Here is a 16,965-nt window from a genome sequence, read left to right on the forward strand (position 1 = left end):
TTTTTCGTTCGTGTATAAAGAGGAGGTTCCTTGTCATTGTCACAGAAGTTCACCACTGTGGTATCACAATGGACGGAATAGTCTAAGTGAGCCTGAAATATAGCTACTCAGCAAAAAAATGGAAGTTGTTCTAAAGGTACAACTTTATATTCAATATTTAAATATGGACCAATATGGGCGAATTCGTGTATCGAAGTTAGAGGGCATATTTTGGCATCATGTCCAACTTCAAGCGAGATGGGATTGGTTTGGATCAATTCTTGTATGGTAGTTAATGGCCGCTGGTTAACACCATGTATTAAATTTCCACCGGCTAAAGATCGATCTAGAACTTCACCACGACCAAAAATATACTATATAAGTTGTGTAAATTATTTTTAATTATTTTACAGCATTAGTTGGGTACAAAATTTAAATTGTATCAATATTTTTGTGTGGTTTGGGCATTTCTAGGATTATCTGTAGAACCATATGATTCGCATATGATTCATGGTAAAATAAATCCCATTGCAATACTCCAGTAACCGCAATTTCAAAGTAATGATTGACTAGATTACAAACGCTATAATTGTTATTACAGTGCTGGAATGAGACACCCATTTAATATGCAACATAAAACTACCCAATTGTAAGATAAATACGTTTACATCATGATTCCACAATGAAATACTCAATCGATGATATTGAATTCTAAGCGGCCAGTTGGTATTTACGATAGAAGACAAATGGAACACTCAGAATATGACTGGAATAGAGGTCAACAACACTCACCTGATAAAACTCGTTGATGATGACGAGGATGCGGTGGAAGTTGATGATGATTTCATCTGCCAACTGGTGGACGCCGTCGCGGCCGTCGAGGACAATGATGAAGAATTTATTTTGCAAATATGAGTTGATTTTCCATTACCAATGCCCGAACGATCTCCTGAGCCTCTCATTGTTGTCGGTTTGGATGATTTTATTCGAAAATCCAAAGATGTGGAAGTGGTCGATAATGGATTTGTGGAGGTTGTTATAGTTGAAGTGTTGTTTGTACTCAAACTGTTGTTCGTTAAGCTTTGGCCGTCACAGTTACTATGAGAGTTGCTGGTGGTCCCTGAACCAGAACCATCACTCACCGTAGCCGCCGTCACCATTGCTGTAGTCCTTGTCGTCATCATCATCTTGTGTCTATTGACCACATTCTGTGCCTCAGTCTGGGCATCCGTTATTTGTGATGCTATGGCTTTTGTGGCCTGCTGTTGTTGCAGCAATTTGATGTGCAACGTTTGGGGCTGTTGAAGTTGTTTGTGCTGATAGGTGTATAGGGGAAGTTTAGAGACACGGGTAACATCTGAGGAAAACCCCTGGAATGGTGTTCCTGACGATGACAATGAGGCTGAAGTTTTGATGGTAGTGGTGTTACTGTTGTCGGGGCTGGTGGCATAGATTCCGGGCTGTGCGGTGCCCGCAAACGAAGTGAATTCATTAATATTGTTGCTGCTACTGTTATTATTGTTGCTATCACTGTTGGCATCCATGTTAGATTGTCGGCCTTGCTGCCAATTGCCACTACTGATATTGTTGCTAGGGTTGTCAGCATTTTGATTGAAATGTTGCTGATGCTGTTGATTACGATTCTCACTTAATGGAGATTGTCGCAGTTTCTGCTGCTGATGCACGGATGTTGATGAACTTTGACAGTCTCTCGATTGTTGGTGCTGTCGACTTTGATTTGTTCGATAACTGCCATGTGGGCTGTTGCTACAACTCCCACCTTCATCCGTATGTTGTGGATAATTACTCCGAAATGCATTTTGTCGATAGAGTTGGGAGTGATTTGTTACTGTCGGTGATGTTGAATCCTGTACCGTTAGACTCGTGCTAATATTCAATGAGAAAGGAGTGTATGTAGAAGTGGCAGAATGTGGATGTAAATTACGTGAATTTGAAGTTAGGCGTGAACTTGGCGATGACCTTAGATCGTTCAGCATAATATCCAAGTCAGTGGCCAAAGAGCTCAAAAGCTGAAATTAAAGATAAAATAAAGAAACGTAAATTATATTTACCATATAATTGCTTGTTTAAACTACGTTTCTGGTTGATTAAATTGTAAATAGTCGATATACGTATTAGACGAATAAATATTGAGTACGTCGATTCATTTGAAATGTGTGGACCTCAGTATTCTAATTGAAGACAGCAAATGACTCGAATTCCAATTCATTTACCGCACGGTTAGTGTATGACGTTACCGTTTTTAGAATTTCAATAATCACCTTACTATGTTCATTATTTGATCTATCATATGGGTCAATTCGATTGTTTTCTTACAAAAAGTGAAAAAGGAGACATATCTCCTTATAAGGAAAATAATCTAAAACGAAGAAAATCGCGATTTAGTTTTTTTTAGCAAAATTAACGTGATAATGGTCTGGTCGAGATTTTACCAAATATTACCAATAGATTAACCCTTAGACTACCGATGTCCACTATAGAGGGCAATCGAAAACAACACCAAAATATAAATCGCCACTTAGTTTCGACTTATTTCTCGATGTTATATTAAATAAGAGGCTATAATTTAAATACGATATACATATTTTTCATATTGGTGGGCACTAAAATGCATTTTTATAAACATCTTTAACAATCTATGAAAAATGCGAAATTTTTGCACCATTATTCTACTGTACGTCTGCAGTAAATGGACATTCATACGAAAACTATAGTCGATTTTATTTCAATTTTTATACCTTGCACCACACTGTGGAACATGGTATTATAATGTTTGCAATACCCAGAAGGAAAAGAAATAGGCGTATGGTGACTTTGGCAATAATGCTCAGGGTCGGCCTCTGAGTCCATCTAGCCATGCCCGTCCGTCCGTTCGTCTGTCTGTGAACACATTTTTGTGATAAAATCTAGGCCGCAATTTTAGTCCAATCGACTTCAAATTTGGCACAAATATGTGTTTAAGGTCAGAATAGAATACTATATTCAAAGAAATCGGTGCAGATTTAGATATAACTCCCATATATATTTTTCGCCCGATATTGACTTATATGGCCCCAGAAGCCAGAGTTTTACCCTCATTTGCTTCAAATATTGCTATTAATAATTGTTACTTACTTATCACTGTGCATACCAGTCTAGATATATATCAACATATTATTGAAATTTGGATAGCTTTTCTAATATTTTCAGTATACATAAAAATAACCCAGCAAAAAAAAAACGTCACCAAAAATGTACTGAAAATGTTCTTCTTGGATCCGGAAGTGGTGCAAAATTGACGCAGAAGCGATGAATTTAACATGGGCTTGTCATAGGACGGAAGTCCTCCATTTCAACAGCCGGTGCACTGAATTTGCATCACTTTTTTAGGTGTGATCCGAATTCAATGTTTTGGATGTAAATTTACAAAAATCTGTGATATTTTGGGGTATACGTTACAAAAGCGATTTTTTTGAGGGTGCGTTGACCGATAAATCGTAAAGATACATTTGGGAATATACCTCTGTAAAATAAATACGAGTATATGTGCACAAATTGCTTCATTTCTCTTTTGGACGAAAATAACGGTACTTAAAATTTGTATACCCTTCACCACTACTGTGGTACAGGGTATAAGAAGTTTGTGCATTTGTATGTAACGCCAAGAAATAGTGGTAATAGACCCATCTTTTAGTATACCGATCGGCTTAGAATTAAATTCTGAGTCGATTTAGCGATGGCCGTCTGTCTGTCTGTCCGTCTGTCTGTATATGTAACTTCGTGAAATTTTGCACAGAGGGTAGAATTGACATTCTACCAATGCTGGGTAAATTTGATTGAAATCGGTTCAAATTTAGATATAGCTCCCATATATATCTTTCGTCCGATTTGAACTTATATGGCCACAAAAGCCAGAGTTTTGCCGTTATTTACTTCAAATTTTGCACAAATTAAGTTAATATTAGATTTACTTCGGTAGTGAAAGGGTTAAGGGTTCATCACAAAGAAAAAATGTATAAGGTATCTTCACAGTATCCTCTTGTGCAGTTTTAACTAAACGTGAACATAGAAAAGATTGAGTCATATCTGTGCAACCATTATATTGCCTTATCTTCCAAGGTTTGAGAAAAAAAACGTGTCATTTATTGCCCCACCAAGATGTTTAGTCACAGCGAAATGCTTTTAATAAAATTACATAGATACGAAGAGTGAACAACTCTAGACTAAAATTCTAGCTTCATATCACCATGTTCTGGTTCGATGAAATTAGTGTGCTGTTGGGATTTGAAGAAAACGACAAGAATTAAAAAAATGAAAAAACGATCGATAAAACAACGCAGATTTAAAAAACCAATTTTCTATGCATTGGGAGCTGCATTTGTAGCCATTGTGGTTACTCTAATTATGGATACTGGAAAAGCAAAAATTGGAAAAATTATTACTGTACAAAACGACGATGTAGAACCAGTAACGGAACCTTTTATAAATCTCTATAAGGTGAATTCACCAAGGCCTCCCCGACCGCCAGAACCCCATCCTCGTAGATTCCCTAAATTTAACTTAACCGACTATATTCCCGCCATGATGAGAAAAGGCTCAAAAAAATCGATTAATGTGAGCTATTTTAAGTTACCAGAAGTCGCAGGATTGCGCAAAAGCTGGGAAGATTACAAATTGATCGAAACGGATAAGGCGCGTAAGGGTTTGGGTGAGCAAGGTGAATCAAGTGAATTGCCAAAGGACATACCAAGCGAAGAGGTCCAGACTATATCGCTCGTGAATGGTTTTAATGCCTTGCTTTCAGATTTAATATCAGTCAATCGATCAATTCCCGATGCCAGACCAGAAGGGTAAGCAAAAGAATGTTGCAAGCATGATTATTTTGCCCAAACATGAACTATCACCAAATAACTTTGGAAGTTATTTTCAAGTCATTCAACAAAATACTTTAGCAACTGTTTTATGGAGCACCATCTCTACGAAAAGAAATGGTTTTTGACTGTCAGAAATTTGAATTTAAATCTTTGGAAATTTTTTCCATATTTTTATCGGAAAGCAGATGTTTTAAAAATGTTTAGATCCATATTTTTGGATTAAAATAGTAAACTGTAGCGTTTGAAAGCTAGTTATATAGCAGGATCTCTCATAAGCTGTTTTATCATTACATAAGCGCTCGCTTTAAAATTCCCCCTAAGATTCTGCCGAATACCAAAAATTGTCAACTGTGGTTAATCACTTCTTGGCAATGCTGGTGCCATAGGGACTCGACTAATACACAAAAAAAATTCACGAAATTTTTTCCAATTAAAGTCTTAATTGAGTTGTAAAAAATATTCAATTAAAAATTTAATTGATTCAACAAATTTTTTAATTAAAGCAAAAATCAATCACAGAAATTAATAGTATCAATTTTTGTTTTCATTTCATTTTATTGAGTACCTACACAACAAGATTAAAATCTTATAGTTACAGTGCAGGATTATAAATGTTAAAACATCTCCGATTAATAATAAGTACAATAATTAAATTTAAAGAAAATAAATTAAAATTAGAATAAATAAAAATTGTATTAATAATAATAATTAATTTTTTAATTGGATCAATTACTTTTTAATTAACTTTCAATAAATTTTTTAATTGATACTATCATTTCTGTGATTGAAGACATTTCAATAAAAAATTAATTGGATCAATTAATTTCGTGATTGAATAAGAAAACGATTTTTTGTAGAGAAAGAGGAGTCAACCATTCGATTGACAGGCTTAATGTTTGGTCTTTACGATGGAGTAGTTGTAAATCTCACAAATTTTAGACTTATTTTACTTTATTTATTATTTGACTTAATAATTTCCAATATTTATTTTGCTTTTATTTAGGTGCTCGTCGAAAACTTATCTAGGCCAGTTACCCACTGTTAGTGTGGTGATACCATTTTACAACGAATACTTCAGTGTCCTGGCTCGAACTCTGCATAGCATCGTGAATCGAACTCCTGATTCCTTACTGGCAGAAATAATCATTGTGGATGATTTTAGTAAACGCGAATACTTGAAAGAATCGCTAGAACTTTATGTCAATGAAAACTTTGGTAATTTAGTCAAAATTGTAAGACTCCAGCAACGTACTGGATTAATTGGAGCTCGATTGGCTGGAGCTCGTCAAGCCGAAGGCGATGTTTTAGTTTTCTTTGATTCACATATTGAATGTTCATACAATTGGCTACCACCTTTACTGGAACCCATTGCTCTAAATCGAAAAATTTGCACCTGCCCTATAGTTGATGTTATAGAACATGACACGTTTCGTTACCGATCTGCTCAGAATAAGGGCGCACGTGGAGCTTTTGATTGGACTATGTTGTACAAAACACTTCCTCAACTCCCAGAATTTTCGAAGGATCTCATGCAACCCTATCCCAATCCAATTATGATTGGTGGTCTTTTCGCCATTGATCGCGAATTTTTTTGGGAGTTGGGAGGCTACGATGAGGGCTTAGATATTTGGGGTGCCGAACAATTTGAACTAAGCTTCAAAATCTGGATGTGTGGAGGGCTGTTATTTGATATACCATGTTCGAGAGTGGCTCATATCTTTCGAGGTCCATGGGAAACTCAGGAAAAACCAAGAGATTATAATTATGTAGCAAGAGTAAGTAGTTCTTTTGACAACTTTCTAAACTGAACAGAAATGCCATGAAATTTCTAATTTGAATTATAGATTATCCAGTATATATACATAGATAGTAGAACTGGAAATAAATCTGAATGATTATCAGTTTGCTTTACGACGCGTTTATAATATGAAAATTGTAAGATCGTTACTTTATGAAGAGAAGCAACTTTTGTCATTGTGAAAAATCGGATACTCGAAAAGCAATTTCGCGTGTTTATAAAACGTATCCTTTTTGAAAGAACAATATGGAGCACAAAGGTCGTTGCTCCAGATATTCTCGAACTATTGACAAGTCGAAACTACGCAATTCAAAAAATGGAACGATACGCGCTTCAACAACGCATTGAAATTATCATTTCAAAACGGTGAAAACCAATTCTATGAAAGTTCATGTAAAATCATCTTAATTGATGAGACTTATTTCCATCTAGAAAACCGAGCTTTATTGTTGAAAAGCCTCTCTGTTATGGTCTTCGGCAAAAATGTTTTTCTCCCAGTAAGGGAAATGGTCACCAACTAAAATTCTATGACTTTTAAGAACTTTTCCCCAATTAAAAGAATACAGATAGGGTCTATAATGTTAAAATCGTAATGAAAGAAACTCTTTTCGTCGGCGTAATAACAAGACCATTAAGAAAAAATTATTTACAAAACGTATTTCTTATTTTTATATAAACCAATTTCGGTATACTTCCACCTTTGTAGTTAATACTACGAACAAGATTTGTTTTATTCGTTTCTTCAACTTCATGCGAAGGATGGAAAATCTAATATTTTAAAAAGGACTAAAAAGGCATTTTTTAAGTGAAAGGGAACTTTTCATTAAATATTGTTATATCAATAAACCATACCACCAAAAAAGAATCAAACTTATAATTAATTACACATTTTTATTGACACTTTCATCATTAAGTACTATGGGGGTGTAAACCTTGTTTTGTGTAACTCTGATATCTTCAATTTCTTACATTTCATATTAAAAGCAAATTAATTAAAAATAATAATTTTTTGGCAAAATTTTCCAAAAACGAATGAGGTAAAATTTACCACCACCACAGTTTTCCCATACCTTCTTACTTCAAAAATATTTCACACAAGTCCATTGGATGATTATTGTCTAGAACTAACTTTCGCATAAAATTGCACGCCATTTGTTTGTATAGAAATTCTAATCTTCAAATTATGAGTTCTGGTACTATTTCACTCGTACTATAGTACTGCATTTTCCATCGCTGCATCATGTATGATATGAACAGAGTTGCCAGGTGATTTTTGAATCTCCCCCCCCCCCCATATCTTAAGAAACAACCCCTAAATTGGTCTAGAGTTTTTTCAAAAACCCCCAAAAATTTAAGAATGTAAAAAATTTCGTAAAAAAATCCTGTAGTGATACATTTTAAAAATTTAATTGAATAAAAATATATAATAATACGATATCAATTTAAAAAGCAGGTAAAACAGACTAATTTAATGTATAAATATTTTAAATCGAATTAATTTAAAAAAATCGGTTTACAAAGTAAAAAAATAAACGAAATTCGGTAAATATATACATTATTAAAATTTTAAATCGCTGAACCATTGCACCACGGTAGCTCCCTAAGACCCATAATTGAATGAAAATTTAACTCTAAAAATGCTTTCAGCTGCTAAGTTAAAATACGATTTTTTTAACTGTGTCAAATATTTAAAAATTAAATTAAAAAGAAGCAATTGAAAAGGATAATGAAAATAATGGTAATGCCTACTTGTTTATATTTAAGAACTTGGGTTGATTTCCTGCATCTTTCTCCCCCAATTTCATGTCAGAATTGTTCCAAATTTGGTTGAAAATTGCTCCACTTTATGAGGTCTAGGATATTTGTTTACCCCCAAAATCCCCCTAAATAAATGTTACCCCTAAAAATCCCCCTAAACGTGCAAAAACCCCCTAAATTTGGGGGGAAAACCCCTAACCTGGCAACACTGGATATGAAGCAGGGATGGATGCACGACAATTTCGTATCACGTGCACACCTCTACCACCTACTGTAAAAAATTATGGACTACCATCAAGTCCAATAATGATGTGGATGAGTAAAAAAAATACCAACGGAAATTTTGATCTAAGCAAGTAAGGAAAGTCTAAAGTCGGGCGGAGCCGACTATATTAAACCCTGCACCACTTTGTAGATCCACAATTTTTGATAGCATATCCAATGTGTTGAGTGTTATATATGAAGTGTTTTGTTCCCATATACATATTTTTAAATTTGACCCGTTATGGATAAAATTCGTTAGATTTCTTCAAAAATTTGTAGATTATAAATTTAAGTCGGCTAATGTCCTGGGGTGGAACACAACGTTAGTAAAAAAATATTTATATCTGACCCAATTTTGAGGCAACTTCGCAGTAGTGTATTTATGATTTATCGGTTGATTAGCAGTTACGATTTTATAAGGAAAATGTGGGTATTTTGGCAATTTTTGGCCAAATCGGAAAAACATATATATGGAAGCTATATCGAAATCTGAACTGATTTGCAATGCATAGTTACTATGTAAATTTTACTCCCTGTGCACAATTTCACTTAAATCGGTCTTCAAATTTGACCTCTGTTGCGATATGACGGAAAATCGGGCGAAAGATATATATGGGAGCTATATCTCAATTTGAACCGATTTCAACTAAAATTGGCATGCATATCCAGAACCTTAGTTCCACTCCCTGTGCAAAGTTTCGGGGGTAAAATTTAATATACATGTGGGAGCTATATCTAAATCTGAATCGATTTCAACCAAATTCGGCATTCATATTAAGAATGTTAATTTTACCCCATTTGCAAGATTTCGCATAAATCGGAGTAAAACTCTGGCTTCTGAAGTCATATAAGTGCATATCGGACGAAAGATATACATGGGAACCAGGTTTACCATTTTGGTCCGATTGGTCCAAAGTTGGTATTTGGTCGGACCAAATGGAATTTGGTTGATTTGGTCCATTTTCGTCAAATCTATATTTTTTTCAAAATTTTCAATTGAAATAAAATTTTGACAAAACTTGTGTAGAAATAAAATTTTGACAAAATTTTCTATAGAAATAGAATTTTGACAAAAACTTCTATATGAATAAAATTTTAACAACATTTGCTATAGAAATAAAATTTTGCAAAAATTTTGTATATACATACAAAATTATGAAAAAATTTTGTATAGGAAGACAATTTTGTAAAAATTTTATATAGAAATAAAATTTTGCAATGACTATCTATAGAAATACAATTTTGAGAAAATTTTCTATAGAAATTTTGTGAAAATTTTCTGTAGAAATAAAATTTTGTGAAAATTTTCTATAGAAATAAAATTTTGTCTATAAAAATAAAATTTTGAGAAAAATTTTTATAGGAATACAATTTTTACAAAATTTTCTATAGGAATAAAAAAAAATTTCTATAGAAATAAAATTTTGACAAATTTTTCTATACGAACAAAAATGGTCCCCTGGTACGAATTTTGGTCCAATGTTGGACAAATATTGGTCCAAACTAAAAATTCATTGTGGCAACGCTGATGGGAACTATACCTAAATCTGAACCGCTTTCTTCCAAAATCAATTCTATTCTGATCCAAAACACATACTTGTGCCAAATTTCAAGTCGTTTGGACTAAAACTGCGACCTAGACTTTGATCACAAAAATGTGTTCACAGACTAAATCGACTCAGGAGCTTACCCTGAGCATTTTTGCCAAAGACCCATGTGTCTATCTCGTCTCCTTCTGGGTGTTGAAAACATATTCACTAACTTATAATACCCTGTTCCAAAGTGTGGCTCAGTGTATAAATACTCATCACACAATCTACTAGAACGTGACTTTTGCTTCTCAGTCGATCAGCCCTGGCTGCATATCCGCTTGGTTTTTTTATACACATTAGAGGAATATTATTACCAGCAAAAACCACTAGTGGTTCTTCCAGTATTACCGGTAATCAAAAATTTACTTGCAATATTACCGGGGACAATAAAAAAATAATAAGTAATGGGTTACTACTCACAATAAATATCGGTTACCAGTCGCCGACCCATATCTAAAACAATATTTTCGCAACCAAAAATCGTTCATGACATTATTTTTCTTTATGGCATTACAGAATCACAAGCGAGTAGCTGAAGTTTGGATGGATGAGTACAAACATCATTTTTATAAACGCAAGCCAACACTTTATGAGAGTATCGATGCTGGAGACTTAACAAAGCAACATCAACTTCGTCAGTCATTACAGTGTAAGCCATTCCAATGGTTTTTAGATGAAATAGCACCCGATTTACTTTTGACCTATCCTACAACCAATCCCGAAAGCTATGCTTCGGGTACCATACAAAGTCTTGCCTATCCCAAATACTGTGTGGACACCATGAATGGTCACAGTAATAGTTTGGTGGGTTTATATTTTTGCGCTGAAAACAAAACCAATCCTCAACCCAATCAGTTTTGGGAATTGAGTTCGCATCGTGAAATACGACTACATAATGGAGATCTGTGCCTAGATGTTCAAAGCATCAATCGCAATGCCAAAGTTTTAATGTGGAATTGTCATCAGCAAGGGGGAAACCAATTTTGGTATTACGACAACGACCTCAAATGGCTAGTGCATGGTAGAGCTGGTGTAAATTGTTTGGAAGCTGTAAGAAGAGGCGATGAAGTTTCTGTCAGAGCAAACGCCTGCGACAACACAAATCCTCGTATGAGATGGCAATTTGCCTCGGTGAATCAAGAGCTTTTGGATACCTTCCATTTTGACCTAGAGTAGTTTAATTTTTCCAACAGTGTATTTCTCATTGATTGTTATCTTATAATTGATTTGAGTATCATTCTTATTTTTTATTTTATTTTATAAAAATGCACAATCATCCTAAGAACAAAAGAAAAATAAAACATCCGATGAACATGTCTGATAAATACTTCACTCAATTGGCAACATCAACTCTAAGCAACGACATATATAAATTGATATTGAGATGGAAAAAAGCAAACTATCAGATATCATGTTTGCTATCCACTCCTTCTGTACGGTAGACGATATCTAACACATTTACTTAGACGATATCCAGTGAACCAATAGGAATGCGATGTGAATGTGTGAGACCAATATAACATGAAGACTGTTCATCCTGTAAATCCTAATTTTTGGTCATAATTGCCCAAACCAATTTTATATGAGTATATTTTTTGCATGATCATTATTTCGACTTGAAACTTCCTAACTTTTATATTTTTTTAAGAATTTTATTCTAAAGAACTAATTGAGTTTACTTCTTAGCCTAGCACAAAAAGCGCGGCATAAACAGGAAAAAGTTAAGTGTTTTGGAAACTCCATCTCTGTTATGAACACATGTTAAATTTTGTTTCGATCTGGCAACTCCTTCATATAGAAACAGGTGTTCAAAACAGACGCATCCGCATTTTTTTATAACGGTAAAATTAGAAAAGCGTGCTGTCATTAAATATTTACATAAAAAAGGTTTATCGGGACAAGAAATTCATAATGATATGGTGAATGTGTTAGGTGAAAGTGCTCCTTCATATGCAACAGTAAAAAATTGGGTTGTTGAATTTAAACGTGGACGTCCAAAAACAGCAGCAACAACAGAAATTGTAGCCAAAGTGCATGATATGGTATTAAATGATCGACGAATAAAAGTGCTAATATCATGGGCATCTCAAATGATCGAGTCCATTTAATTTTGCATGAAGAACTACCAATGAAAAAGCTTTCTGCAAGATGGGTGACGCATTTGTTAACAGTCGATCAAAAACGCATAAGAATGAACATTTCTCAAGCTTGTTTGGATCGTTTTAAGCAAAATAAAATGGATTTTAAGCATCGTTTCATAACTGTTGATGGTACATGGGTCCACCACTATACTCCAGAGACAAAAAAACAATCCAAACAATGGACTGAAGCTGGAAGAAGTGTCCCAAAGAAGGTAAAAACAATTCAATCGGCTGTTTTTCATATGTTTGGGTGTACAAATTATATGTTTGGAACTCAATTTTTGTAACACAATTTTTTAAGTGCAATCATATAAAGTTCATAAACTAGCATAACATGTTTGGGACATATATGTCAATGTGTTAGAACATATTATGTTTACGATATAAACTGTTTGTAAATATAATATGCTTTGATGCAAACATATATTAATTTAGATATATCCTATAAACATATATGTGTGCTAGACAGTATGCTGCAAGTAAAATAATGGATGTAACCAATTGGCGCCTTAAAAATATATCCACACAAAGAAAATGTCATTAAAATTTTTTTCTACCATGGTATGCCCTAAGGTGAAACATAATGTGTTTGAACAATACAAACAATAGTTTGGTTGGACCAATCCTGAAAATATATATGCTTGAAGCAAAATGTGTTTGGGGTATATGTTACAAAAGCGATTTTTTTAGGGTATACGAATGAACTAAAATATTTGTTTATGCCAAATGTTATTCGTATGTATGATAAGCTTTTTATAATAAAGGAAGTCAGATTTATCACTTTATAATAAATTTTACTAAATTTGAGGAAACTTGGTTTTGTTCGGGTTTTGTTTATGTTTACGAATGATTTGTTATCAGTGAATAAAATTTTCTTGTTCAGTAGTAAATTCTTATACCCAGCGAAGAAAATAGTATTAGTAAAATTCCATGCCTTATTATAGTTAATAAACTACTCCTAACTGCTTTCAGTTTAGGATTTTTTTATTGAAACAAGTAAATTTTGTTATTTCACACAAAAATTTAACTTAATGGAAATAAAATAGCTAAACTAAATTTATGAACATTTTTTCCTTTAGTTTCGAAGGCACTTTTTCTGGGTGTGGGGCAAACATGCCATGTTCTCCGTCTAAAAATAACATTTTGCTCTTGAAACATTTTGTGCGGTGATCATATTCCTTCTCTGCGTGTACCAACGCCCTCTATAGTATCGATATTTCTCGATACTATAGAGGGGTTAGAATTATGTAATAAAAAGATTAAAAAAAACTACACCACTAAAAGCAAATCTTTTGTGCGACTTTTTTACAATTTCCAACGATAACACCTCCTAAGTCGAGACCCATTAAAATAGTCTGTTTTATTTTATCCGACTATAAATTGGCGCTATGAACTCCACATTGACAAACATGAAAATGGGCAGTCTTATCAGTTCATGGGCAGGTTTAAATATAGGTTAGGTTGAATCTGTTTTAATCTGGGTTTTCCTGTCTCACTTTGACTGATATTCACAAAAGCCAGTATTCGGCTTCTCGAACTCTTTCTTTTTCATCAACTCTTATATTTAACCACATCTGGTGTGATAACAACAAATAGATGAACAATGCCGAACAGTCAGAGCTAGATCGACTTAGGAGGCGATACAGATCACATCAGTGTAATAGTATTGCGTCGAATTTTCATAAAATTACTGTGTCTGTTAAACTCAATTTTAGAATGTACTTGAATTCAAATATGTTGGAAACGGATTTATCCGATTTGACAAAGGTTTCATGTGAAGAGATACAAATCCTAGTACTGAGCTACTATGAATTAGCATAACAGAATATACAAGGTACCAGATGACAGTTTTTAACATTAGGATTAATTCGGTAGTGAAACTTTATTTTAGAGCATGGAAGTTATTAATTTTTAGTCCCCCACATGAGAAGGTTTACTTCATTTTAATAATTGTTTATGTATTTTAATTAAAAGAACTAAAAGAGAGAACATAATCATACACAAATGGAGCATAAAGATTTAGTGAAATTGCTTCCTTCAAAATACGAAATTTTGCTTAAGAAGCGAGAAAAGTAATTATGTCTAATATTAATAATAATATTTACTTATTTTTGTCATATCGACGTTTGTAACATAAAAAAAATTCTAAAATTAATCTACATTTTCTTTCCTGGTGAGATCATTTTGTTTTGAGTGTGTTCATGTATCGTTAATTTTGGGTTCATTATTTTGATGAGCGAAGATATTCAAAAGAAATTGAAAGCTTAGAATTTAACCTTTGTTAACCAAAATTCGCATGGCTTTTGCCAATAGTCCCACTGTGGAAGCTCACTTGTCAAAAAAATGAAATATTGATAGTTATGTTAAATGACTTTTATGCCTCACTCAATAGACTTATATTTTAGAAGAATGGACCGATTATTCGATACTCAGACGTGTAGTCATTACACCCAGATGGAAGTCAACGATGTGCTTGTCAAATGGTAGATGGTAGCTTCCATAATATCCATTGCCTAAAGGGTGTGAAATTTGAAGAGATACGAATTATTTTGAAAAGTTTAAAGCTGCGATGCTAGTTTTGAGTGGAAAAGTGTTGGTTGGCCCGTCTATCAACTAATAAATATTGATGAGTTATGGATTTGATGCCAGTTTACAGTAATTTCAATTCGCACTATGCCACTTATATAAAAATGTTACATCGTCAATTTATTGCTAGTGAAGAGAATGATGAAGGAAGCAATCTTCAAGATTATCCATCTGGCGAAGATAGTAATTTTATAATGATAACATTAATAAACCTTTTCGGAAATTTACTGAGTCTTGGTCCAAAAATGATATTGGTTTTGCTCATGTTTTAACGTATTAAGTTCGCAGTACATTAAAAAAAACAGTGAACCCACAACAGGAATAATTTTCGTTAATTTTAGAAAATTTGAACTAAACTGCAATACAAACGCCGATATAACAAAAAAATAAGTGAACATTTTTCGACTGATTTAAGAATATTTATTAGACATAGTTAATTATTTTCACTTGATAAAGAAAATTTCCTAGTTTGAAGAGAAAAATTGGAGTTCAAAATTGCAAGAATGCGGTTAGCGCCATTCGAAGTTAAAGTTAAGTTAAATGGGAGCCACTGTGATGCAATGGTTCGCATACATACGGTCGTGGGTTCAACCCAGTTTCGACCAAACAGTTACGATAAATTTAACTTATTTTTATTGCACAATAATTATTTGGCTGTAGTAAAATTTCGATATTTTCACAACCCAATTAAATTTTCCGTTTTTTAAGTATGTCTCAAATATTTTATTAACTAAACGGGGGTATAAAATTCAATGACTGTACATATAAGTTCAATATGAACTAACGCAAAAGAAAATATTCGTACTTGGCAAAACTAGATATATTAAAACTTAGATCCACCACGATTTCTATGAAGTTCAAATATAATGTTTGCACTTGTAGTTTCACTAAAGTGGATATATCCACGGAAGACATAACATTAGGTACTACCAAGCAACGAAACCAATGGAAACTTCAAAAACGACAAATGCTTCTAAATAACAGTGTTTTGAAAGGATGTGTTATTAGTGGTAGGTCCCATTGGACCTCATCACACAGAAACGCACTAAACTGATTGAAACACATATAAAACCGATTTAATGATTCAATCACATAAAAAATTAAAATTTTCAACTAAAAACACTTTAATACAAGAAGTCAAAAACCATCATGCTGCAAATCATATAAAAGATAAAGTTATGTATGAATAAAAATCAAAAACAAACTAATAACTTCAATGTTTTACATTGATCTTACGCTGAAAAACGTGAACCATTTTCCATTGCAAAATGAACTAAACTGTAGTAATATTGACCATGATTTAGTCCTTAAGATTTTTTTCTGCTTGTCTAGTTTAAAATTCTCTTAAATTTTAGTTTATCTATGGCATTGTATTTTAGTTCAATTTTACACCACCATAAGACCCATTTTCGACATAAAAAGACCATCAATTTAATTACATGTGAACTAAACATATTACATTGAGAAATATTCTACCAACTATTATTATATAGGAATTGCCAGTAAGAAATTGCTATCCGCTTTCAAGTTCATTTTTCGTAAAAAATGTTTTCTCATACAAACAATAGTAAATTGCTATTATTATTTAGAAAGTACTTTACATTTCACAAGTAGTTTTAGAGTATGACAAACGAATTTTTAACTACCAGTTAAGAAAAATTTTAAGGAAATTTCCATCGTATTTTGTAGGTCATGAACTAAACGATTGCTACTTAAAATTTGTAAAATTTCCTTTCGAGTAGTTAATTTTCGTTGAAGATACGAAAAATGAACTAAAATTCTAGAAAATTATTGTAAAAATCTTCTTAATTTTACGTGACACTTTATTGTGTGTATTTTGTTAAATTCAAAACCAAACTTTTGTCTATGGTAAAGGTATTGAAACAGGTGTTCACATCTAATTATGCGCAGATTTCAAATACATACACTGAAAGAAGAGTTTTCTTTTCTGAGGGACGACATTTTAGACAAAA

General features: G+C 33.2%; 2 protein-coding genes across 7 annotated transcripts in view; one reads left to right on the forward strand and one right to left on the reverse strand.

Annotated features, from left to right (window-relative positions):
• Window positions 1-16,965, reverse strand: part of spri (Src homology 2 domain-containing protein sprint) — a 996,502-nt gene that overhangs the window by 625,164 nt on the left and 354,373 nt on the right. For all 6 annotated transcript variants that reach the window (XM_075299532.1, XM_075299534.1, XM_075299533.1 and 3 more), the window contains one exon: window positions 772-2,009. In XM_075299532.1, the coding sequence (XP_075155647.1) occupies window positions 772-2,009 (1,238 nt within the window). The remainder of the gene's footprint in view (window positions 1-771; window positions 2,010-16,965) is intronic.
• LOC142229004 (N-acetylgalactosaminyltransferase 4-like) lies at window positions 4,257-11,577 on the forward strand. The gene is made up of 3 exons (XM_075299542.1): window positions 4,257-4,829; window positions 5,857-6,628; window positions 10,782-11,577. Exons 1-3 carry the CDS (start codon window positions 4,291-4,293, stop codon window positions 11,439-11,441), a joined length of 1,971 nt encoding a protein of 656 aa, XP_075155657.1. The 5' UTR covers window positions 4,257-4,290; the 3' UTR covers window positions 11,442-11,577.

The sequence above is a fragment of the Haematobia irritans genome, chromosome 3 (assembly GCF_050003625.1).
Source record: "Haematobia irritans isolate KBUSLIRL chromosome 3, ASM5000362v1, whole genome shotgun sequence".
NCBI lineage: Eukaryota > Metazoa > Arthropoda > Insecta > Diptera > Muscidae > Haematobia > Haematobia irritans.